This window comes from Sphaeramia orbicularis, chromosome 13, assembly GCF_902148855.1.
Source record: "Sphaeramia orbicularis chromosome 13, fSphaOr1.1, whole genome shotgun sequence".
Taxonomy (NCBI): Eukaryota; Metazoa; Chordata; class Actinopteri; order Kurtiformes; family Apogonidae; genus Sphaeramia; species Sphaeramia orbicularis.
The window spans coordinates 47,904,766-47,932,223 of NC_043969.1; the positions used below are offsets into that span (position 1 = coordinate 47,904,766).

General features: G+C 36.8%; 1 protein-coding gene across 1 annotated transcript; it reads right to left on the reverse strand.

Moving 5' to 3' along the window:
* Positions 1–1,966: 1,966 nt before the first annotated feature.
* On the reverse strand, positions 1,967–19,260 carry LOC115431163 (retinitis pigmentosa 1-like 1 protein). The gene is made up of 6 exons (XM_030151396.1): positions 18,919–19,260; positions 14,194–16,533; positions 8,018–8,211; positions 7,816–7,931; positions 5,264–5,381; positions 1,967–3,157 (listed from the first exon to the last, which is right to left on the reverse strand). The coding sequence occupies exons 2-6, from the start codon at positions 16,151–16,153 to the stop codon at positions 3,035–3,037; spliced, it is 2,511 nt and encodes an 836-aa protein (XP_030007256.1). The 5' UTR covers positions 16,154–16,533; positions 18,919–19,260; the 3' UTR covers positions 1,967–3,034.
* Between the last annotated feature and the right edge of the window lie 8,198 nt (positions 19,261–27,458).

The following is a 27,458-nucleotide window of genomic DNA, read 5'->3' on the forward strand; positions in this document are numbered from 1 at the left end:
CCCAGTACGTTTAAGGTTAATTCGCTTTATTATCCCTGCTCAGATATTCAGTCACTGAATTTTACCCAGTAGCATTAGCATTAGCCTCTATTATATTTCCTAGTAAATTAAAGGCTAACTTGTTTTATTATCCCCACAGATATTCAGTCACTGCATTTTACCTATTAGCATTAGCATTAGTGATTAGCATTAGCTTCCATTATATTTCCTGATAAATTAACAGTTAATTCACTTTATTATCCCCACACAGATATTCAGTCACTGCATTTTACCCATTAGCATTAGTGATTAGCATTAGCTTCCATTATATTTCCCAGTAAATTAAAGGTTAATTCACTTCATTATCCCTGCACAGATATTCAGTCACTGCATGTTACCCATTAGCATTAGTGTTTAGCATTAGCTTCCATTTGACTTACTGTTAGCTGTAAAATGAACTGCCCTTCAGGGACAATAAAGAACACCTTGACTTTGACCTTGACCTAACCGTTACTCCACCTCACCACCTTGATTGACACTGGAGAATAAACATCTATCATGGTAACAGCGGCTAAAATGAGGCTGTAAAGTCGGTTAAACATGTCAAATCACCGGTTGCTCCTTTAACGCTCCAGGTTTGTGTTTTAGAGAAGAACAGCTGTTACAGACGTTCATTTGAGGGTTCCACAGAGGTACAAGGTTCAACCAAAACCATGCGTTTTAGAGCCCTTTAGCTCCAGGTCTGCAGAGCTTTGACACTTTAACCTGTTCATCCCAACTCATTAGTGTTAACTTCTGCTATTTACCAAGTTCCAAAGCTTTCAACTGAAGAACCACAAAGGAAAAAATAATCAGTAGTCACTTTTCCATTGACCCTCAAACTGCGCGAATATAACTTGTGCATGAAAATTTGCCTAATGGAAAAATGACAATTTTGCCAAAACTCTCATTTTTCGACTAAAACTTTTTGCGCTTGCAAGAGGTGGTTTTTCGGGCATAGTGCAATTGGTATATCACGCAAAACTGCAACGGGAAGACCTTTATCCACAACTAGAGTCACATGAATAAAACTAGAAGCACTCAGAGAGCGCAGACCTCTGCCAAGGCAGATCAGTGGGGCCCCCCGTGCCCCCCCGATCACCACCAAAATTTAATCATTTGTTCCTTGTGTCAGTATCAACATTTCCTGAAATTTTCATCCAAATCCGTCCATAACTTTTTGAGTTATCTTGCACACAGACAAACAGACAGACAGACAAACCAACGCCGGCAAAAACATAACCTCCTTGGCGGAGGTACTGAAAAACAGATGTTGACGAATATTACAACAGGCGAAGAGTTTTAAAAGAAATATGGTGTGGTATGTGTGGACACACCAGGAAACCCAATCATTTTTCAATTTCTTCTTAGTATGAGATAGAGGGGTAATATATAATAATAATGAATATATATTTGTAAATCAACACCATGTTTACGTTCGTTTCCATGTTTATGGAATGACTTCTCGTGTTATCTCGCGATAATAAATAAACAATTCATCGCATTTGTGATTCAAAAACCAACATTACACACTTCAGTTTTTTCAACCTTTAGTAAATATCGGTAAAGTTTTGTGCAGATGTCCAATGGAAAAGCGACTAAAGACACCTCATTTAAAGGTACAAACCTCTAGTTTCAGTAAATATCCTCTTTTATTACAAGGATAAAATACAACCTGAGCCCATTAGCTTCGATTGTTATCCAGTCGATTCTTTCACTGCTTATGTTCTGATGCTCAGGAATACTGTAAAATAAACTTAGTGATTTAATTGTGGAGAATCTACGGTTTCTAACAATGTATAGCTTTTCTATATTGACAAAAGTTTTAGTGTAGAAACTGGTGACTAGACGCCATCGATCTGATGGAAATGAAAAAGTTAAACAGTCAAACAGGAACAAACCGAAGGCGTTGAATACGTGTGAACCCACTAAACTATCTCACATATGCTTCTACTCTATGTGCATTTGGTTGTATTAACTTACTACCAAAGCATCACCTCTACAGGTCTTTTCACCAAAGGTGCAGAGGTAGAAACGATCTCATTGGTTGTCTTAGAGAGTGGGTGGAGCCAACAGAGCAAACATGGACCTAAACCTTCACATGGAGAACTGTCAATATGAAGACCAGGATGTGACGGCGGCTTTTTGGAGGATGTTTATTGGTGATATTTTGGCTTCAACGTCAGGTTCATTTTCATATTCAGTCTGTTTTAGACCTAAGGGGTTTATTGTTTTAGATTTCCTGCTGTTTTATTCCTGGGTTTCAGGTCTTTTATTGGACCCTAAATTCAGCTACTGATACTGAACTCCTTTTGGTGTGAATTGGCAGCCACACTTCTGTCAGCTGTGGATACAAATGTAATTTACCACCACCAGAGGGAGAATGTGAGAGCGAATGAATAATGGATCAATAACATAAAGTTCTTTGGATGCGTTGAAAAGCACTACAGGAATTGAATCCATTATAATTACTAGCGGCATTGTACCCGTGGTGCCACTGTACGATAGTGCCCTCCCGTGGTGCAACTGTGGCATTGCACCCGTATGCCCTCCCGTGCTGCAACATCGCGACATCGATCGGACACGTGTCAGACACAAAACATCCTTTATAGTACGATTATTATTATTAGGGGTCTGTACATATTGGTCTCCATGTTTGTTCTTGTCGGCTCCACCTTTCAGATGGTTTTCTGGTGAGAACCTTGTAACTCCAGGGTACGTTCCTCCAAACATCCTTCTGTTATCGGGTTAAAAATGAAACAGGAAGTTGCCGGTGGTGAACATGGCGGCACATCGTAAATCAAATACAAAGACTCCAGTGAAAGTGAACAGGAGGAGACACGTCATCAGATTTATGGAAAAGCAGGGTCCAGGTCCTGGTCCTGGTCCAGGTCCAGGTCCAGATCCAGGTCCAGGTCTGGAGCAGCAGACGGTGGAGGTCTGACCATTTGCTCGGTTTTCGGCTGCAGTTCTTCAGCCGATCGTAGATTCATGAGTCCGACCGGAACCTGAAGTTCTACTCCACAACGTTCCTGTTGTAGTCATACGACAGGCGGCGTTTAGCGGCTGCGTGCTGATTGGCTGAGGGGAGTCCGGGAGAGAGGCGGCGGTTGGCCATCCACGGACCAGGTCTGGTTTCCTACAACAGGAACAAAGAGACAAATCTGAGTTTAACAAAATATCCTCCTGACTGTGGACGGAGCAGGAGATGAAGCACATGGTGTCCACCAGAGGTTTGTTTTTAAATCTTTTAGATGCAAAATTCTCTAGTTTTTACAAAAAAAAAGAGGAATTTCTGTTTTTACTTGGAACAGACAATTAAGTGATCCATCTAAAAAAATGGACAATTTTCCTGCAGAACGACGTCCAGACTCTGTCCTCTACAAAAACAGAACCTGAATCTATGAAAAACAAAGGAAAACCATGAAGGAAACAGTCTGAAAACATGGAGACACTTCAGTATTTGAACAGTTTTCTGGTGTCAGCAGTAAATAAAATATAAACACTGATTCAGTTAAATTCAACTTAATATTTTAAAAGGAAAGTGGAGACTGTGTGTGTGTGTGTGTGTGTGTGTCTCTCAGATATCACACTAAATCCGCACACAGCTGACTGATGCAGTTTGTCATACTTACATACTTTTGGTCAAAGAACAGACTAGTGAAAACAGCAACTTAATAGGACCAATATTTTGGGAGATATTAGTAACTTTGTAAAACAATAGCCTTGCAATCATGTTGTTATGTCCATGACTGTTGACAGGAAGTGCAGTACCAAAGTGCATGATGGGAAATGAAGTTAAAAACAGGAACGGCGCATTACTAACTTCAGTCCCTAGATATCGGTATTAATATATTAATTGTCGGTTAAATTTTAAAGAATGATTTACCAAAAAATTTTTATGTCATTATTGTAGAAAATTCATTTATCAAGACAGGGGAAGTTGTTTGTTTGTTTGTTTACCTGCTTTAATAAATGAATTATCTATAATAATTATATGTGGAAGACAGTATGAAACTTTACCAGAATTTTTCTGTCAGTACTTATAAAATATAGACTCACATCCTTTCCCAACAGTCAGCATCTAAACGACCACATCTAGAAGGCACTAGTTTTATACTTCATTTGTCCCAGGTGTTGATTTAAAGGCACAAAGGAGCAGCGTGATTACATAACACTTATATAAGAAAACAAATCTATCAAAAAGCTGCATCTTTGAAGTGTTTAGAGATACAGTCATACTGTAAACGAGAAAAATATTGGTGAAAGATTGATTGAAAGTTTATGATGGGAGTAAATTTATTAATCTAATTTGCATATTGTGATGTCACAGGGCAGCGGCCATATTGGATTGTGTAACTTTTAGTAAAATTGAACTTTTAACATATTCATATGGAAGTTTTCTTATTGTTTTTTTGTTTTATCCTTAAAATAAATGAACTTAAACATTAGTAGAAAGTAAAATGCAGGAAGTTTTAGTATCTTTTTATCCAAGCAGCAGAGTAGACAAGTCTGTCCTTATCGATCCGAACTAAAACTAAATAAACTTTACTTATTCACTAAACCAGCTCAGGAGGTGGGAATAGGATTTGAAACTCCATCTGGAGCGTAATATTGAAACTTTGGAGCTTAAAGGGTTAATTATACTTCCCTTTTTTCTTTTGTTCAGACAAGGTATAGCTTTTTTAGACGTTACCTGCTTGACAGTTTGGACTGTGACTCCAGTCTTCCTCAGAAGCGTCATCCGACGCGCTGCTGACGTGTCATTTATCAGCTGGTCGGCTCGACAGGCTCTGATTGGTCCGTCGAGCCGACTGCGCCTCCTCCGCCTTAGGTGGTCTCTGGAGGAGGGAATCCCAGGTGTGACAGAGGGTGTACGCCCCCTCGTCCCGGTTGATTGGTCTGTCAAGCTGACCAGCTGATAAATGACACGTCAGCAGCGCGTCGGATGACGCTTCTGAGGAAGACTGGAGTCACAGTCCAAACTGTCAAGCAGGTAACGTCTAAAAAAGCTATACCTTGTCTGAACAAAAGAAAAAAGAGAAGTATACTTACATAAACAGAAGACAAAGTGAACGTCTTTAGCCTTAAAGGGTTAATGTTCCAGATTCTTGTGAACCTCCTGTTATAAACCCCACACCATCTGAAGCTTCGACCTAAACACTGTCGTCGTGGGTGAACGTGGTGGCGTTCAGGGCGTGGTGGTGAGGTGTCAGGGGCGTCACATGACCCAGGTTGTACTCACGGCGTGTGGCGGCGGCTGCAGCTGTAGCGTCTTCAGCAGGTGGTCACGTGACACGCCGCCGACCCGCTGGTTTCTCTGGACGATCATCCTGTTCAAGTCGTGGAAACTGTCGAGAAGCCTGAAGGTAAAGACGACGATGACAGGGTTTTAGACGAAAGAAACAGAAGAAACAGAATCAAACTGACGATCAGACTAAAGCCAGGTTTACATCCATGTGTCGCACATTCAACAGGATTCACAGAAAATGAGTTTGGTTGATTATTTGGTTGAATTTGTTCATATTTTCATTCCTTTTGATTCCCATTTTGTCCATTTTTGCATTTTGTCTCTAATGATGATATTATAATCTTGTGATTTTTGTTCACTTTATCGTTTTGTATATTTCGGTGCTTATTTTGTTTTTTTTTACATTTCAGTGAAAACATTGTCAATTATTTGGTTTACTTTATTGATAATTTGTTCATTATTTTTCATTTTGTTGCATGATTCATGTTATTGAATCAGTTGTTAATAACATCAGTTTTGTAACTTACATTGACAGCTTACAGTATGTTTTTTTTTATTATTTTGTTGATAATGTTCATTTTGTGGTTTATTTTGTTCATTGTTTTTCTTGAAATTGTTAGTTTTGTCAATTTTATGTTTTGTTCATTTTGTTAATTAATAGGTTGAATTTGTTCATATTTTCATTCATTTTGCTTATTCTGTCCTTTTTTCATTTTATTGATAACATTCTCACTTATTTTGTTCAGTTTTGTTCCTTTTATTACACTTTTATTTATTTTATTTATTATCTTGTGACTTTTGTTCACTTTATTTATCATTTTGTACATTGTGATGTTTATTTTTCTCCATTTTAGTGATAAACATTGTCAATAGTTTGGTTTACTTTATTGATAATTTGTTCATTATTTTTCGTTTTGTTGCACGATTCATATTGTTGATATTAATGTCAGTTTTGTAACTTTGACAGCTTACAGTATACTGGTGATTTTTTTATTTCATTGATAATGTTCATTTTGTGGTTTATATTATTCTTTCTTTTTTAATTAAATTGTTACTTTTGTCAATTATTTGATGTTTTATTAATTTTGTTTATTATTTTGTTGATGTTGTTGACAATTCAGTTCATTTTTTTGTTGCTTTGATTTTGTTCTTTTTTCCTGTTGTTGATAACATTGTGAATCACTTCATTCAATTCTGTTTATTCTGTTGATTGTTTTGTTCATTTTGGATTATTGTATTTTAAGAATTGTATACATTTTTGTGTAGTTTTTTGCTTTTTTCCTTCATTTTAATTCACATTGTTTAATCAAATGTATCATTCCAACAACACTTCAATTTTTATTGTTATTAAACTTTCTTATCCTTTTTATTTTCTTCATCAGGACCAAACGTACCAGTGTATTTAATCAATAATATTATTTTATGTATATTTAATTCTAAACATCCTCACTTGGTTTCGTCAGGTCCTGGTCTATGCAAAACCATCAAATGAATCCAGATGCAGTTCCTGATGTTGACCACAAGGTGTCAGTCTTATTGTTTCTACAGCTTTTTTTTTTTTTTTAATCTGTTTTTATGTAACCGTTGAATCTAAAATTAATCCCAGACAGAACTGTTAAATATAAGCAGCTGCACGATGTCTGAACAACCATAAAATATTAATAAAACACCTTTAACAGATAAAAACAGCAGGAAAATGGATCCTGTTATATAATCTGATGCATGATGTTTACGGAAAAACAAGGAAATGAGCAGAAATGCATCTTCATACAAAGAACAATTGGATTTAAAGCATTTAAATAATCCAAAAGCAACAAAAAAAAACCACACTGACATCACTGAATGTGTTCATTTTCTTTAGTTTATCATTAAATCAACATGAAGAAAATGAACCCAATCCAAGAAAACGAGGTAAAAGATGGTTTTAAACGAAATAAAATCAGATAAAATGTTCAATATTCAACATCTGAAAGAGTTTTTACAGAAAAGGAACAGAATTCTGGCAAAACCTGCATTTACATGATTATTTGGTTAATTTTTGTCCAGTTTTATTGTTGTTAGCATTTATCAACAGTAATTAAAGCTGTGTTCATTTTTGTTGATTATTTTGTTCATTTTTTCAATTTATTGGTTTATTTTGTTAATTTTTGTTCATTTGATGAAACTATTTCTTAATTTGTTATTGTCACTGATTATTGTTTTATGTTTTTCATTAATTTGTTCACTTTTTTACTTGTGTTTTTCATCATGAAATATTGTCAATTGTTTTGCAATTTTCAAAAATGTATTATGAACAGTTTTGTTCATTTATTTTATTATTTTTTGTTGGTTCTTCTTCGGTTTGTTGATTATTTATATAAATTTCTTTTTTTAATTTTGTTTATTTTATCAAATATTTTTATCTTTTTTTTTTTAAATACATTTTTCTTCAGTTTGTTGATTATTTTTATACATTTTTCTTCAGTGTATTGATTATTTTTATTGCTTTTATTGATAACTAAACCCTTTAAATGTAACCCTGGTTCTGGTTCTGGGGGTCCACCTACCCCTGGTCCTGGTCCCGGGTTCCCCTGAGGAGCTGGGTCAGAGTGGGTACAGGCTGAGGGTCCCGGGGGTCGTCTGAGGTCGTCGGCGAGGGGAAGGCATTGGCGAAGACGGACGCCTGCGGAGACACGAGACGTCATCAGACAAAAGGGGATCATGGGAAAAAAAAAAACAGTCATCTCTAAGTTACATCTACGTCTGTACCAGGTTCTGATTGGCCAGGATTCTGTCTCTCTTCTCCTCCACGGCACTGATTGGCCACCACTGTCCCGCCCCGTCTCCGCCTCCATCCGATGAATCCTGAGGAAACGCCGTCCAGCCGTCGTCTGATTGGTGGAAGGAGCTGTCTGTCCAACCTGGCGCCCAATGGCTGGATTCTACGCTGATGGCGTTGGCGCCTGCGATGGAGACACAACACGTAAAGTTGGACGTACAGTAGGTACGAATTAGACGAAAACCAGGGGATAGACCAAAAAAAAGATGAAAATGAAGTAAAAGAAGCAACAAAAGATGAAAACAAGGGGGAAAAAATGCAACAAGACAAAAATAAAGTAAAAGATGCAACACCATAAAAAGGAGGTAAAAGACACAAAAAAAGTTCAACAAAAGACACAAGACAAAAACGGGGTAAAAATGCAACAACACAGAAATGAGGTATAAAATGGAACGAGACAAAAATGAGGTAAAAATGCAACATCACAAAAATTGAGGTAAAAGACAAGATGAAAATGGTGCAACAAGACAAAAACAAAGATGTGACACGACGAAACTGAAGTAAAAGGCACAAGACAAAAACTGGGTCAAAGATGTGACAAGATGAAAATGACACAAGACAAAAAATAGGTAAAAGCCACAACAAAAAGTGCGACAAAAGACACAAAAAGACAAAAACAAGGTCAAAGATGCACCAAGACAACCACGAGGTAAAAGACAAGACAAGACAACAAATAGGTAAAAGATGCAACAAGACAAAAAGGAGGTAAAAGACACAAGAAAATATGCAACAAAAGACACAAAAAGACAAAAACGAGGTAAAAGATGCAACAACAAAAAAATTAGGTCAAAAATACAGCAGGACAAAAAGGAGATAAAAGACACAAGAAAAAAATTAGGCAAAAGATGCAACAAGATAAAAAATAAGTAAAAGATGCAACAAGTCAAAAATTAGGCAAAAGACACAACAGAAGTTGCAACAAGACAAAAATAAGAAAAAAGATTTTAAAAAAAAAGTTCAATAAAAGACACAACAACACAAAAACGAGGTAAAAGACGCAATAAAACATGTAAACAAGGTCATGGAGGAAACAAGACCAAAACAAGGTAACAGACACAAGATAAAAACCAAATACACAACGTAGATGAAGTAAAACAACAACAGGTAAAGGAATATGGGACAACTGTCATGATTATCACATTAAGAAAAACTGTATTTCTATAAAATATTGTTTTTGTGTGTTTCACCTGCTTTAATTTGTCACTAACTTTTATGAAGAGCATCGTTAACTATTGTATGAGCGAATTTTTTTCACTGATCAGGACTCGTTTTTGTTATTTCATTAATCCCACTGTGACGTTGATCAGAAGTTTCATGACGTTCATTATCTTCACCCGTTGCCCAGTAACTCCCAGCATCCCCCTGTTCACCCTCCCCCTCCTCCCCTTAACCCGACTCTGAATGATTTATACCACGAATAAGGAATCCAGGTCAGGACAGACTGAGTCCCATTTCCACCGGAGGCCGACAAACACCACCGCATATTCATCACTGACGCCTCGTTTGTATCGAGGTTATTACAGGTCACGAAAACTGGGAGTAAAAGTAAAACTAGGGGAAACATCACGTCATTAAAGGTTCAATGTTTAAGATGCTCTTGTGTGTTTTACTGGTTTTTGTTGATGTTAGCAGCACATCGGTTACGAATATTAATGTTATTTAGACGTAACTGACCGATCTTCAGTCTTTAGATCCAGTCGTTCTCATAAAAATGTCTTTAAACAGGTTTAATATTTATAACGGAGGTGATGAACACGTCAGAAGCTGTTTTTAAGAAGTCTCAAAAATGCGAAATATGTGAATTTAGCGCTAGCTTACTGATTCGGTAAAATAGTAAACTTCATCAAACACTGAGCAACAAAGTCATTTCATGAATAAATTACCATAATGACAAACAAAATGAACAAAATACCATAAACACTGAATAAAACAATGAACATAATGAACAAACTAATCGATGAAACAAACAAAAACACAAAAAAATTAACAAAAACACATAATATTTTATCATCTGAGTTACAGAAAATGACTGTAAATAATCAGTGGACAGAGGAACTGTGACTCCACCCACTGGTTTCTGAACTGATATTTCGAAGCTAAGGGTTTGTGAAGTGACCATATTTGGATAAAAGAGGCGGAGCTATGGCAGGTCAAGGGGTCAGAGGTGAGCTAAGGCTAAGTGCTAGCCTACTGATTTGGTAAAATAGTAAACTGTATCAAATAAGTAATAACACTGAATAATATTGTCTTTTTACACAAGAAATGACTAAAATAATTAACAAAATGAATAAAACAATCTATGTAATGGACAAATATGCAAAAAAATGAACAAAAAATGATCATAATAACGACTACATTCATGAATAAAATGAACGGATAACCAACAAACAAACAAAAATGACAAAATAATGAGCAAATTGAACAATGAAAGAACAAAAAGAACAAAATAACAAATACACTGAATAAAACAATCAACAGAATGAATAAAATAATTGATGTAACAAACAAAAACACAATAAAATTAATAAAAACACTGATTATTTTATCACATCTGAGTTAAACAAAATGACTGTAAATAATCAGTGGACAGAGGAACTGTGACTCCACCCACTGGTTTCTGAACTGATATTTTTAAGCTAGGGGTTTGTGAAGTGACCATATTTGGATAAAAGAGGCGGAGCTATGGCAGGTCTTGGGGTCAGAGGTGAGCTAAGGCTAAGTGCTAGCCTACTGATTTGGTAAAATAGTAAACTGTATCAAATACTAAGTAGTAACACTGAATAATATTGTCTTTTTACACAAGAAATGACTAAAATATTCAACAAAATGAATAAAACAATCTATGTAATGGACAAATGCTCAATAAAATGAACAAAAAATGACCATAATAACGAATACATTCATGAATAAAATGAACGGATAACCAACAAAACAAACAAAAATGACAAAATTATAAGCAAATTGAACAATGAAAGAACAAAATAACAAATACACTGAATAAAACAATCAACAGAATGAATAAAATAATCTATGTAACAAACAAAAACAAAAAAATTAATAAAAACACTGAATATTTTATCATATCTCAGTTACAGAAAATGACTGTAAATAATCAGTAGACAGAGGAACTGTGACTCCACCCACTGGTTTCTGAACTGATATTTCGAAGCTAAGGATTTGTAAAGTGACCATATTTGGATAAAAGAGGCGGAGCTATGGCAGGTCAAGGGGTCAGAGGTGAGCTAAGGCTAAGTGCTAGCCTACTGATTTGGTAAAATAGTAAACTGCATCAAATAAGTAATAACACTGAATAATATTGTCTTTTTACACAAGAAATGACTAAAATAATTAACAAAATGAATAAAACAATCTATGTAATGGACAAATGCTCAAAAAATGATCATAATAATGAATACATTAATGAATAAAATGAACAGATAACCAACAAAACAAACAAAATTACAAAATAATAAGCAAACTTAACAATGAAAGAACAAAATGAACAAAATAAAGAATAAAACTAACAAAAAAATCTACAAATTTAAGCAAAAAATTGACAAAAAACAGCAAATCTGAAAACATAAAGTATATATCTGCAGAGTTCATTAAGGGGCTTTGCACTAAATAATGAGACTGGATTAATCCACCTGCAGAAAACATGAGTGAATAAAACTACATGCACAGCCAAGTGTGAAAGTAACTTCCTTTTTTTGGGTAAATCCTTTACAGCGTTAACAACATTCCTTAATCCATGTCAGTTCGCTGACAGAACGGTAATTCCCTGCAGAAATATGTTCAACATTATCTTTAAGTAGCTACAGGAGCGTTTAAGGGTGAATTAATGGAGAAGCTGAGCCTCGTCTGAGGTGATTCGTTAAATGAGGATAATGAGAAAAGTGAAGGACTGATTAACAGCAGCTGTTAGAGGAAAACAAAGAGGGCACGAAGGATGAAAACGTCTACGAAAACACTGGACGAGTCATGGATTCACAATTCACGACGTCCAGTTCAAGGACAAACACTGAACCAGTACCAGGTTCTACCACCAGGGGTCTCACTTCCTTTAGTAGACATTCCTGGGTGGAACATAATGAGACCTCCAGGCCACATGGGGGCGCTGAGAATGCACATCTAGGCTGGTTTAACAACAACCATTAAACTGTAAATAATGAGAAGCATCAGGAGGAAACAGCCCCACCTTTAACGAGAACAAATGTCTGGATACAAAGAAACTAAAACAGAACCACGAGCAGTTAACGCTGGATACACGTTGGAAAAAATGGACAAAATAATCAATAAAAGGAACAAAAGTAAAGGAAAATGGACAAAAACCAACAGGAAATGTACAAAATAATCCAAAGAATGAGCAAATATCAACAAGAAGTGAAAAGAAAAGAGTAACCAAAATGAAAATAAGTCTACAACAAATGGATAGAGAATGAAAAAAACAAAAAAAAAAAACATCAAAAAGTTTACAAAATAAATAGAATGAGAAAAAGTCAACACAAAATATAAGGAAAACGAAAGGCAGCAAAACTAGCAAAATGAGTAAAAATTCTATAAACATAAAATAAGAAAAAGTCAACAAAGAATGAAAGAAAAACAATCAACAAAACTGTATGAAAATTAACAAAATGAAAAACAACAAAAATTTGATACAATAATGAGAAAAAGTAAAAAAAACAATTAAGGAAAACAAAAGGCAGCAAAATGAACAAAATGAATAAAAACAACAAAAGTAAAAAAAAAAAGGAGGAAAATGTCAACAGGGAATGAAACAAAAAACGAACAAAATGAACAAAAGTGAATAAAAAATGAAAAAAATTATGACAAAAAGTTGTGCTACAACCAAAAGAATGAGCAAAAATCAACAAGGAATGAAAAGGAAAAATGAACAAAACAAAGAAAAACAACAGTTTCTATAAAACAAAGAGAAAAAAATCAACACAAAATAAAAGACGAAAATACGCAAAATGAACAAAAACCATAACATTTATAAAGTAACAAAAAGAAAGTTATTAAGTAACTAAATAAATAAATGAAAGTCTCCAAAAATTTTACATTGACAGAATCTGCAAAAACCACTAAAACACTTTTGTAGCTGAGATTTATTCAGAAAACCACTTTACTTCGAGCTCAACTACAGGGAAACCGTAAGAAAAATGGACTTCTTCAGTAAAATATACCATTAAATACCACATAAACAAATGTCTACAACCTTATTTTGTTCTCGACAATTATTTTATTAATTCTCGTTTTGTTTTGTTCACTTTGTTACTTATTTTGTTTATTTTTCTACATTTTGTTTCCCATTTTCTAATGTTTTTCTTCAATTTCGTTCAGTTTATGGCTTATTTTGTTCATGTTACCTTTAACTTTTGTTTATTTATTATTGATTTTTGTTCATTTTATTGATGACTCTGGCTGTTTTTGTTCATGTTGTTTATTTTATTCTTCTTTTATTCATTTGTTCACTTTGTTACTTACATTCTTTTTTTTCTCTACATTTTACAATCAGTTTATGACTTATTTTGTTCATGTTAGCTATTATTTTTGTTTATTTATTATTTTTTGCTCATTTTATTGATGACTTTGGCTGTTTTTGTTCATGTTATTGCTTTTTTTTAATACATTTGTTCACTTTGTTACTTATTTTGCTTATTTTTCTACATTTTATGATTAGTTTGTGGCTTTTTTGTTCATGTTACTTCCTATTTTATTTATTTATTACTCATTTTTGTTGATGACTTGGGCTGTTTTGGTCCATTTTGTTGCTTATTTTAAGGTTTTGTGTGAAACGTCTTAAATCCACTGGTGTTACGTCGTACATAATCCTGCTCGAAAGTGAACAAAAGGTTAAGAATGCACTAATACTCCGACGCTGTGCTTGTGATGGTTTGTAGTTTTTGTCGTTTCTTAACCTCTCCGTTCTACTCCTTTTCTTCAGCCTTTTAGCGTCAGCCTCGTCAACTTCGGCCGAACATTTCACCGTCACTTGTCGCCAGGAAACAAAACAGTGAATTTACTCAACTTGAAACTGTAAAAGATGAAGAGTTGAAGGCGAATGCGACCAAACACAGGACGGAGACGCAACAATGAGACTCACCAACACTCCCACAAGGCACTGAGGCAGACATGGAGAACCCCTCGCCCCAGGCTGGCTCCTCCCCCTCCACCTCCTGCTCCTCCTCCTCTTCCTCTTCCTCCGCCTGCATGAACACCCCAAACTCATCCTCCTCCTCTTCCTCGGGCCTCTGCTCCTCTTCCTCAGGCCTCTCCAGCTCTTCCTCCTCGTGCCACCTTCCTCCTTCTGCCGCTGCTCCGTTCCCCCCCTCCTCCTCCCACTCCTCCTCCTCCTGCTCCTCCTCCTCTGCCTCCATACAGGGCAGGCCTGTTGCCATGGAGCCCAGCGGCGGCAAGGAGGGGGGGGCAGGATTATCCAAGGAGGTGGAGGGATCAGCAGAGGCAGCTTTGGTGGTGCATGAGCCGGACTCTGCACCGGTTAAAACATAACCAACGCTGGTCTGTCGGCTTCCATCTTCATCTTCATCTTCATCTTCATCGTTAATCAGGCGTGGACTGGCACAGTTTGTCGCCTCAGTTTTATCGGCGTCCATGTGGAGTCCGTCACAGGTGGACTCCACATGTGACTCCTCTTTACTATTTCTTTGTGGTTCAGTTTCATCGTCTATCTCCGTCATCCTGTTACTTAAAGGATCTTCACGTCCGTCCTCGTTTTTCTCGTTTTCGTTCTCAGCTTCTTCTTCCTGTTCAACTACGAAGTTCACGTCTGGAGTCTCGAACCCTCTGAGGTCGAGTCCTTCTTGACCCTGAATCCCGGGGTTTTCATCCCTGTCTTGATGCTCTCCATGAACTCCACAGGTTTCAGACTCAGAAGGTTCAGTTCTTGAAGAAGCGTTGACGGAGGATGGGCAGATGTCGGACGTGACCTCGACTTCCTCCTCATCTTGAACATCCAGTCTCTCCATTGTTTGTTCAAGTTCCTTCTTTGTTCCAACTTCTTCAACTGGTTTTCCAAAACCTCTGTCATGTCTCGATCTAGTGTTTCTATCCTCATCTGTCTCTAAACGGACGTCGTCATGGTGGGAACCTTGCGTCTTCTCGGGTTCTCCCTCCTCTGGGTTAAAGCCGTTGGACTCTCCCATGTCCTCCTGCCTCTCTTTCCTCGTCCCGTTCAGCCACCGTTGATCTCCTCTACTTGGACTTTCTCCCTCGTCGTGCTCCTCATGGTCGTCCCTCCTCATTGCACTCCTTCCGCAGGTTTTAGGAGACTCATCGAGGCAGCTTCCTGGAGTCCTGCAGACTCCCTGTTTAGCGTCCGGACCTCCTTTGTCTTGTTCTTCCTGTCGTTCTTCTGCAGGATCCTCCCTCTCCTTGCATGTTTTCTCGCGCCCTGCTGCTGCATTTCCAGACTTCCTCCATCTCCGGCCTGATCGGACCCTCGCTCGATTCGCTCCGATTGGCGCTGGGGGTCCATTCCCGGCCAGAGCGTCCCTGCCTCCCCTCGTCTTCCCTCTGAGCCACCCTCCCACGGCGCTGGATCCGCCGCCGCCGGGCTTCGCTGTTGAGTACAAACAGCTTCCTTTCTCTGTTCGCAGGAAGAGGCACTGAGTTTGCGTCTTCCCGCTTCCCTCCGAGGTCTTCAACGTGGCGACCGTCACCAGCGCCCCGATCCCGGCCTGCCTTGCATCCAGTCCCAAGGGCATCCCGTACCCCATGCGCCCCCATTCCCCGCTCAGGTACACGTCTGCCGGTCTCGGGCAGGAGTTTGAGCCGCCTCGGCCTGGAGGTGGCACCATCGGGGCTTGTCCTGCCCCTCCTCCGAGCGGACCCCCAGGCTTCCGGCGGTTCTTGGAGCACAGGGCCCAGGCTCGGAGGCCCCGGATCAGCGGTAGGTCCCCGAGGCCCAGCTCCAAGCGGCTGGGGAAGGGCAGGGCGGCTCGGGAACATTTCTGCACCAGGTCCCGGGTGGATCCGGACACGTCGAGGCAGGGGTAGTTGTTGTTGTTGTTCTGTTGGAGCATCGTGCCTGTAGTCGGCCTCATCTATGTTTTATCAGCTTGTCTTGGCTTATCCTTTATTCAGACGCAGCCTGTCAGGTCAAGACGAACGCTCATTTGTGAGAGCGAACGCTGATGCTATCGAGAGTCTATTCTGGATTCAGAGTGCGACGGCTCAGAGGTAAAAACATCACAGAGCGCAAAAACAACACAGAGCATCACAAAGAGCTGGAGTCAGAACGCCTCAGTGATTCATTCTGACAAAGTCTTCACAGGCCTGATCCTCCTGCTGACGTCAGGACTCCAGCGGCGGGGCTTCACCTCCTGCCTTTATTGCAACGTAACTTTCAGGTGAAGACCAACGAAGATGACCGATGATGGAGACGATAACGAGGAGCTTGTTTTTCTGTTGTCGAAGCCTCGTCCTGAAGGAGAATCAGACAAACGGACGATTAGTGAAGGAAGGTTGATCAGGTTTTACTGCTGTTGATGTGATGAAAATGTAAAGCAAAAAACTGACCACAAATATTCAGTATCTGCACAGACTTTGACCATATTCATTCATTATGTTCCTAAACCTGCTTCAGCTTCAGTAAAATGAAACAAAACTAACCAAGTGAAACAGAAACTAATGAACTGAAACAGAAAATTGAAGTTAAACCACGACCAGATGAGAAAACACAGAATATCACAATGTCATTGTCATGATCGTGATAAATATCAGGTTTGTTTTCTTCATATTTTGGGCAAAAACACTTGAAAATGTTCCCAAGTTTTGTTGTTTTATTAAGTTTATATCGTGTATTTTATTTTTTGCCAAAATAAGACTTTTGAGTGTTCATCTTTCGTTGTGTTTTGACAATAAATAAGAGAATCAATCACAAATTAATCTCTTTTATGTCCATTTCATCTGGTTAAATGAAAATTCAGATTGTACTTTTTTGTCTTTGTGTGAAAAAAGACTAAATGTATTTGTCTTTTTTTGTTTTTTCATTGTATCTTATGTTTTGTCTTTTACGTTATTATTTTCATCATATTTTCTCATTATTTGCATCTTTTGTCATTATTTTTGAAGAGTTTTCATCTGTTACATCAAATCCATCTCGTTGCATCTTTTACAAACACAAATAACATTTCATCAAACTCAGAAATAAAGATTTGCCATTTATCTTTATCATGTCATTAATATCAAATTATATGATTATTTTTGAGTGTTATTATTTTGTCTATACTAACAGCCTTAAATATGTTAATATTTCATGTTCTGAAACTGATTTAATGTCATAAAAATGCTGATGAGGAGACAATGAAATCAAAAGTTTGTATCATAATGTGAATTTTGTTCGGTTCAATCATTTATGAGCCATGATTGAAGGTAAGATTAATGGAATTTATATGTATTTGTATTTATTTATTTATTTAGTTACAGGACAGTGTGTGTTGGCATTAGTTGCAAAGAACACGATGCACCAGATTTAGCAGAGAAGCTCATTTCCGTCTGTTGTCCTGGACATGTTCTACTGAAATTTACATTTGGCACATTTGCTTTTGTACATTGAAACATCAAAACATTAAGGTTCTTTTTCCCCCTAAAACAAACAAATGAAAAAAATGTAAATAAAATCAACTGTTTATATGTAACGGCAGGATTTTAAGTTGATAGAATCTACAAAAGCCACTAAAACACTTTTGTACCTGATAGTTATTCAGAAAACTACTTTACTTCAGCTCAAGTGCAGGTAAACCACAAGAAAAATTTACTTCTTCTGTAAAATATACTGTTAGATATCATAAAAACAAATGTCTACAACCTTATTTTGTTCATTTTTTTTATTCATTTTGTTCACTTTGTTCCCTATTTTGTTTACTTTTCTACATTTTGTTGCCCATTTCATCACGTTGTTATTCAGTTTTGTTCAGTTTGTGGCTTATTTTGTTCATGTTACTTATTATTTTGTTTATTTATTTATTCATTTTTGTTCATTTTATTGATGACTTTGGCTGTTTTTGCTCATTTTGTTGCTCATTTTTATTCTCTTTTTACTTCATTTTAGTTAATTTTTTTGCTTTTCATTATCCATGAGTGTGTACATTTTTACATGCTTTTGTTCATTTTCTTTATTATTGAATAAAAACACGTGTCTCCATTCACTGTCGTTTATCAGACTCCATGGGTTTTACTGGTAAATCATTGTTACACCAATTATTTACATATATTGATAGAATTAATGGATCAACAGAGATTTGAACCATTTTACTTCAGTAGATGGTTTTTGTATGTGTTTTTGTCTTTATTAGTTCAAATCAGGTTTTTCTGTCATATTCTGTCCAGTTTTAGTCCAGTCTGTTTTTACTGTATTGACCTTTAACCCTTACAGACCCAGAACTAACTGTGGAGAAAACATTCATCCTTTATTCTAACATTATCTTCTAGTTTTAGCTCAGCAGATGGTTTTGGATGTTGGTGGAGTTTTAGGTCTTTAAGGGTTAAACTGTTGTTAAATTTAAAACCATTACATAACATTAGTTCAGCCAGTATCTGCCCTGGTCCTGGTCCTGGTCCTGGTTCTGGTTCCTGTCTGGTCTGTCAAAGGTCATGAGTGGTTGTTTTCACGTCCCTCCTCCTCCTTCAGGCCTTTCCATCTCAGATCCGGTTGTGGATCAGATCAGAACTGGATCGGAACCTGAGCTCCACTAAACCGAACCCTCTGAGGTTCTGGATGTCCCCCAGAACCTCCTGGACCACTGACACCACCACGGACCGGTACCACCAGAACCCCCACTCCAGCTCCTCTGGGGTTTTGTCTCACCTGCTCGGACGGTGTCCAGGTTCCGGTCCCGGTTCCGTCGGACGCGTCCCGGACCCGGTGCGTCCGTGTTTACAGATGGAGCCCGGATCCTCCCCGGCTCTGGAGCATCCTTCAGCGGGAGGAGCGCGTCCCTCCGGCGGCCTCTGCGGCTCTACGGATCCCCGGACGCGGACTCCGGCCCGTCCCGAACCCAGAACCCGGAGCCTACGGTCGGTGCGCGGTCAGAGCCTCCTCCGCCTCCTCGGCCATTGCGCATCAGCTCGTCGGCCGCGGCTCCGCATCGTACCGCAGTTCCTCCGGTTCTACCCGGATGACGGAGGCTCATTTGACTTGCAGCCCACTCACCGATACCGGGGGTGGTCCGTGCCACCGGGGCTGCGTCAGCGGAACTGTATGACGGGTGGAAGGTGCCACCGGACCAAAAAAAAAAAAAAAAAAAAAGGTGCCACCGGACCACTGTTAATAATAATAATAATAATAATAATAATAATAATAATAATAATAATAATAATAATAATAATAATAATAATAACTTTATTTATATAGCACCTTTTAAAACAAAGTTTACAAAGTGCTTTGACAAACAAATAAAGGGCACAACAGCAGGATACAAGATGTAAATAAAAACACTAAAATAGAAGCAACATAATAGGAGAGATGTGTACAACAATGCAGAAACAAGACACTTCAAATAGATTAAAATGAATCGGAATAAGGAGGGCAGGGGTAATGTAACATGATGCTGTTAAATCAATGAGATAAAACAACATCATGTATGAGAATATAAACCAACAATCAAACAGGATAAGATTCAAATTAAAAAATTAAAAAATTAAAAATTAAAAGGGACAAACATCACATAAAAGCAAGTCTATGAAAGTGTGTTTTAACAAGTGACTTAAAAGATGCCACTGATTCCGCAAGCCTTATTTCCTCGGGCAGGCCGTTCCAAAGTCGAGGGGCCCTGATGGAAAAGGCCTGGTCACCCTTAGATTTAAGCCTCGACTTTGGAACAGCCAGGAGCCCTCTGCCCGAGGATCTAAGGCTACGTGCTGGCTCGTAGGTAGCTAACATGTCATCTATATAGCTTGGGGCCCAGACCACTGTTCCATCTGTTATCCGACTAATGCAACTGATGACGTAGAAGAGCAGTGTCCACCCCTTCTGCTCATTCTGTCATAATTCAGATGAAACATGAACTCATTTGTTTTGGGAATGGGCCTTTTGTCCAGTTTTTTTTGCTGTGATATCAATCTTTTTTTTAAATAGAGAGCTGGATATTTCTTTTAACTTCAAAATTGAAGATATTTTATTTGGTTTCTTTATTAGTGATTTGCCTGCTCGGAAATTGTTTATTCTTAATCTCATTTCCTTATTAGCTACATTTTACGACAGCGTATTAGGGCCACAAAAAAAAAAAAAAAAAAAAAAAATACGAGAATAAAGTCATTATTTAACGAGAATAAAGTCATAATATAATGAGAAGTTGTGTAACCGGTGGTGTCGGACTCTGCGTTGTGTTCTTTTTCTCTTAATGACGAGACCCGCACGTATATTCTTGGAGGCAGTCTCCGTTTATTATTCTGACGAAATGATAAAACATAAAGACCTCCGGTCAGTACCCCACGTAAAGCGCACTCCTGCACAAACCAAATAATAAAGAAATATGTTTAAATACATTACAAGTGCCTAATACAGCCTAAACTAGTTGGTTCATGAAAAAAATTAAATTAACAGAAGTTAAACCAAAAATTTTCACAAACTACACGGCTGCTTACCTCTCCCACAGAAAACCGGAACAAAAGGGAGGAGGCAAAGGCGCGAAAACTCAAGTTATAGTGCGCAGCGTTACACTGTAAACCGTTCGATAGGGAACAGACCAAAACAAAAAGGTCCACACACACTGATCCGGAGGCCCACAATGTCAGGTACTAAACCAAAAGAAATTAAAATAAAATGAACAGATTTTGTGTAATTATAACAATACACAATACAATATACATACCCACAGTGCTGCTAAATAATTGACCCTGTTACAGTTGTACCTACTCATTGATGTAGAACTGTGAACATTTGGTGAAGTTCTGCTTTCATTAGTCTGTCCTCCATCAACACATTAGTTTAAGGACTTTGAAGACAGTTTGCACACATTTGGGTTTGTTGTAAGAACTGAACTGATTTGTAATAAATTTCCTCTTTTGTGGAGGAGGAACTGGTGAAGTGTTCAGCTGTAGGGTTATCAGTGGAAACACCAGAGAACTAAACACAGAGGGTCTGTGTTTCTGAACAAACTGTGAGGATTCTACTGTGAGTTTATGAGTCCAACAGAAGGGAAAGGATCTGCTTCGCTTATTGCCTTCGCCGTAAAGCCGGAAACTCTGTCGAATTTTCAAAATATTACGAGTTTAAATCTCATAAAAGTACCACTTTATTCTCATTAAATGACTTTTTTTTTTTAAACTACGACTTTATTCTCCTTAAATAACGACTTCATTCTCGTGGTGACAAGCTTTTTTTTTTTTCTTATGTGGCCCTAATACGCTGTCGTAAAATTTCATATACATACAAGCAAATTTGCCAATCAGAAAGCCAGCTTTGTGGTCTTTAAATCTTATTTGAAATCCTATCTAGACACACTTAACTTTTGCACGAACCTTAAAGCTGTGAAGACTAGAGCCTTATGTGAAGAATTTAGACTGTAATTTTTTTTTCCTCTTCTTGTTTATTTCTTTACTTTTATTTTATCTAATTTACTTACCTATTTATGTAGTTGTATTTAATTTCTTCCTGCCTCACCTCGAGCATTATGTTTTTTTTTTTCTCCATGCCATGTTCTGGTATATGTGTATACAGTATTTTGTAAATAAAGTATGAAAAAAAAAAGTGCCACCGGACCAACATTCGTAATTTAGAATTTGTTGTAAATGTGATCATTTTATGTGGAAAATTTCATATACACAAAAATAAATATACCAAAACACAGACAAATTTTAAAATCTTCCTGATGGAATTTGAAAAATATATTCAATCTTTAGAATTTATATTTAACAAAAAAAAAAAAAAAAAGCACTAGCACCTTGACAATTTATAAAGAATTCTTTAAAACAGACTGAACTATCTGATGCATTTATTGATTTATTTGTGTTAGATATATTGTTTTTTTTTTTTTTTTTTAAATACTATTATTTGTCTATTCTGCCTTGTGTCTTTAAATCTATGCTTTTTTTCTTAAATTTATTTGTTCAAATGCTTTTTCTTTTAGACATCATGATGTTTGTTTGTTCAAAATGTATATGTTTTGTATATCTGAATATTTTCAATGAAGTTGAAGGAAAAAAAAAAAAGTTGCCAGCGGACCGGACATACACTATAACAGGGGTGTCCAACTCAGTTTAGTTCAGGAGCCATGTACTGTCCAATATGATCTGATATGGGCCACACCTGGAAAATAAGAACATAATAACCGGTAAATAAAGATAACTCTAAACATGTGTCCATGTTTTAGTGCAAAAAAGTTCAAATAAATTATGATAATGTTTACATTTATAAAGTATCTTGTCTAAAAAATGTGAATAAACTGTAAAAGCCTTGAATTTCTTCCAAAAAATAAGTACAATTTTAACAATATTATGCCTCACCTCATCATTTATACATACACTTAGAGATCCCAGTGGATCTACAAAAGCACAAAACATTTAACTGCAGACGTAATATTGTCATAATTTTGGAGTTTGGAACTAAAATGAGTTTGACACCCTTAACTGTTAATATTTTCAGTGTATTTTTTGCACTTCACAAATTCATCCTGAGTGGGATGTTTGGTGGGCTGGGTTTGGCCCACGGGCTGTATGTTTGACAACTGTGCACTATATGGACAAAAGTATGTGGACAGGTGTTTCTTTTCTAACAGGGGTTTGGGATACAAAATAATGACGACAAATGTCATAATATAGTTTTATTTGGGATAAATATCATTGAATTGGTTTGAATTGTTATCTTTGTTTCCAAAATGCCTCAGAGATGGTTTTTACCTGATTTCCCCCAACATATATATATATATTTTTTTTTTTCATCCATGATGATTTTAATGTGCTAAATGCTCTAAAATTCTAAAAATATTTGTTCATACTCTCACATTTTTTTTCATCTTAAATTCTCATGCACAGGACATCTTACAGTTGTAGGCATGATGTGTCCCAGTATTTCTGTCCATGAACTTTATAAACATCAGTATTTCCTTATATTATTTCCATTTATTTATTTATTTTATATTATTTCCCTTATAATATTTCCTTTCCTTTAATTTCTCTCAGCATTGATTTTTTTTTAAAATCATGACTATGATTGTAAATGTTCTACCTCTAAATGTCTTAAATATTTTTTGTGCTCTGACTGTAAATAATAATTTTCTACCACAACTAACCATCTGCTTTCATCACATCTCCCATTACACTTTAGGAAATATTGACATTTATGTTAAGTTTCTATACTTTGACACAACCCTTAGATCTACATTTTTTTTTTTTTTAATAACAGTCTGAGACCAGAGTATATTATGAATAATTCTCAAAACAACAGACCTTGCAGCGCTAAGCTAACAGTGCTAAGCTAACAGTGCTAAGCTACCACAAAGTAGATCCAACAGTACAAGGATTATTTCTCTGTCTCTAAAACTCACTGAATGAGAAAAAGATGAGCAAATATAAGGGTCATATTATGAAGAGATGACGGTAAATGTTGTATTACCTTTGCTGTTTTCTGATCTGGTTTTCTTGGTTTAATTTGAATGAAGCTTCTGCTATTGGCCAATTCATTGGTTTGTGTTACATTGAAATGATTCCCACTGGAAACAAATGGACCAGGGTTTAACAGGTTAAATGAAGTTTTTCCTTCCACTGTTGCCTGGTGATTTGTTGTTTCCTCTCATTTTAATCTTTTTAAGGCCCTGATCTGAATTTGTGAAGTGTCTTCAGATAATAGACATACAATATTATTCAAATTTTAGATAGAAGGATTCTACTGATGTATAGCAAAGAAAACGCTCCAAAAAATGAAATGGCACTACAGCATGTGCAAATGTAAAGATAAGCTCTGGAGGACTGGTTCTATGTGGGTCAGAATAAATACAACAATAAGAACATGAATATCATGGTTTGATTAGATTTTTTTTATTGGAAACATTTAGTTATCATTCACTTTGTTAAAAAAAAAAAAGTTTCCTGCAGATGAGATTTGTGTTGCAAGATCTGGCGAAATTTATTACTGAGTTTAATTAATTTGAGTTAAAAATGTAATTCTAACGTCCAAATGTGCAGTAGATGAACTATACGGACAAAAGTATTGGGACACATCATGTCTACAGGTGTAAGATGTTCTGTTCGTGCTGATTTGACATAAAAACATCAATATTTTCTTAAAGTTTAACGGTAGATTTTTCTTCCTCAGTGAAATGTGAAGAAAGTAGATGGTTAGTTGTGGTAGAAAATAATTATTTACAGTCAGAGCATGAAAAACATTTTACAAATTTAGAGACAGAACATTTAAAATCATAGACATGGATATAAAAAAAAAAAAAAACAATATTGAGAGAAATGAAGTAAAAACCATCTCTGGCATTTTGGAAGCAAAGATAATTTAAACCAAACTAACCAATGCAATAATAATCATCCCAATATAAAACTATATTATGACATTTGTCATGATTGTTTTGTATCCCAGACCCCTGTTAGAAAAAAAAACACCTGAATTCAACGTGTCCACATACTTTTGTCCACATTTGTAAATTGACTGAATCCTCGTTTATGGGCTACGTTAGATACACATATGGACATGTATAACATCTTTGGTCTTGCATTTTGTTCATTTTCTGGAATACTGCAGATATGGTCCAAACAGGGAATACATTGCAGTACCACTGGGAACCACAGGGGGCAGTGTTCAGGTTCTAAATGAATAATTTTCAGAAACTACAGAAATTAGCAACAACTAACCCTTCAGTAGTAATATCAGTACAACCTCCTCTATCACTGGTTTGTGGAATAATTAACAAAATCTGTGAATCACTAATTAAATGTGACAGGATCAGTGGGTTCCTAAATGGGGCGGGGCATAGATAAAACCATGTGACACCAAAACAGGAAGTAAACCTCCACTGAACCAGGTCAGTGTGTGTAGATAATACAGCAGAACACCCAGTCCGAATGTCTTTAAACCTTCATAAAACCTGTACGTGACACCCTCCAGGTCCGGATGAACGCTCGCTCCGTGTCTCCTGGTGCTGATGCTGCAGTCCGTCGTCTCGGTTACGGCCTCGTGACACTGTTCACCCATCATACACACATTCATCTCCCTCCACCACTCACCATGTAGCCTACGTCGCTCAGCATCATCACAGCAGTAGATGTGTAGCTCCAACACTTACACAAACACAACGGGATGGCGTCACACTCCCCAAAGCCCCGCCCCCACATCCTCATCCTCCATGTGTGTCTGAGTCCCAGATCTGAATCCTGCATCAACACTCGGCCTTTTTGATGGTCATTTAAAGGTGGAAACCCTTTGGCCGATGCCTCTGCAGTGTTTCTGAACCTTCAGCTCATGTTTTTCTACTCAGACATTAAAGCTGCTTCTTGATTGTGTCTTCTGTTTAATCACCAACAGGGGGCAGTGTTTCATCAGACTGACCAGGTCATAACAAACTGAACAGGGACAAAAGAGACAATGAGACAGAAACAGATGACATCACAAATCTACAACATCAGGACAGATCGACGTCACATGACCTGATGATGAAAATAGAAATAAGTGGAAGAAGAAACAGGACTGAACTGATTGTGTTCATTTTCATGTGATGTTCTGTACTTAAACTGAAACAAAATGGGAGAAAAAAATTAATGAAATGAGCTAAAATGAACCAAATGATATAATGAGATTAAAATAACAAAATGAGCAACATAACAGAAATAACAAAACGAAGCAAAGAAAGAACACAAATGAAAAAAACAAAAATGAAAAAAACAAAAACAAAAGCAGACCAGAAAATGAAAAAAATAAGTTTGCACTAAAACCTGCTCAAAAAATTATAGACAAAATGAAAAATACAAATATTAAACAAATAAAAATAAACTAAAAAAGGACCAACTATTAACTAAACTAAAAATACCCCCCCAAAAACGAATAGAATTGATAAAGATGAAATGAAATGAACATTACCCCAATTTACAATAAAATAACACAAAATAAATTAAATGAAGGAAAACAATAAGAAACTAATAAAAAATAAATGAAATTTACAAAACATAAAATAAACAGAAGAGAACAGAATGACACAAAAGTACAAAATAATCAGTGAAATAATTAAAATATGAATAGTCAAACAGAAAAAAAAAAAGACAAAAATGTCTAATTCTATCCAAATCTGTTAGTTGATCAATGTCTCCTGTTCTATTTTCATGTAAAATTTGCTTCACGTGAATGTGAACCTGACATTATCTGAAGAACGTGTGGTTACATCTGGTTAAACTAGTTAAACCTGGTCCAGATTATATGTTCAAATGAAAACCCAAAGCCTCCGTGCGTTCGTGTGCATCATTTTATTGCAGTAACATCTTAACCAACATTCTCTCCAATGCAGCTTTGACAAAAAAAAACCTTATTATATCTAAAATAAAATAAAATAAAACTTGACTTGATGAAACCTGAAGGTAGAAACCTCTGTACACATAGATCCTAGTGTTTACCTCCATGTTACTAATGCTTCCATCTTATTTCCAGCTGTAGAACCTGTTAGAACCTGTTAGAACCTCTTCCTCTTCTGAAAACAGGTGTTAAGAGTTAATGAACAACAGGAGAATTTCGGCTCCGTTCAGACTGCAGGTAAATTTGGCCCAAATCGGATTTTTCTGCCCAGATGTGACCTGTATCCGATCTGCTAAAGACAGTTTGAACAGCACTAATCCGACCCAGGCCACTTTCAAATGTGGTCCTAAATCCGATACGTATCTGATATTCTAATGCGTATTCAGTCTGAACGGCCAGGTCGCATTTATCCGACCTTTACATCATTGAAATGCGACAAACGTCACAATTCTGCACCGTCACGTCTTCCGTCAGGACCTCTTTTACGCATGCGGGTCACTTCAGGGTTGCATTCAGTTCATACTCAAAACTGATAGAAGTCGCATTTAATGTGTGATATGAACGAACACAAAAATCTGAACTGTGCATTAAAACCTGCCGTCTGAACGTAGCGGAACAGGGATTCAGTCTTAGATGCTTTACAGCCACTTGGAAATATAAGGTTTGTACTTTAGTCCAGTGATTTCCTTCTAAAATGGCAGTTACATCATTTAGGAATAAAACCTAAATATATTAAATATATGCCAACAGACCCAAAGCAAGATACTGTAAATAAATATAAGTTATAATAGAATAAAAAAGGAGGTTAAAGGTTCAATATGGAAGATTCACAGGTGGATGTTTTGTTTTGCACTTAAAGAAAATTCAGATAAATTATGTGCAGTGTTCTAGTTTTGGGTCAG

Bases quoted from the DNA above. Each gene is read 5' to 3' on its own strand.
- LOC115431163 (XM_030151396.1), bottom strand. From the start codon at position 16,153: ATGAGGCCGACTACAGGCACGATGCTCCAACAGAACAACAACAACAAC. The intron at 8,212-14,193 runs GTGAGTCTCATT...TCTCCATCGCAG, and splicing joins AGTGCCTTGTGGGAGTGTTG to GCGCCAACGCCATCAGCGTA. The intron at 5,382-7,815 runs GTAGGTGGACCC...CTTTACCTTCAG, and splicing joins ACCCGGGACCAGGACCAGGG to GCTTCTCGACAGTTTCCACG.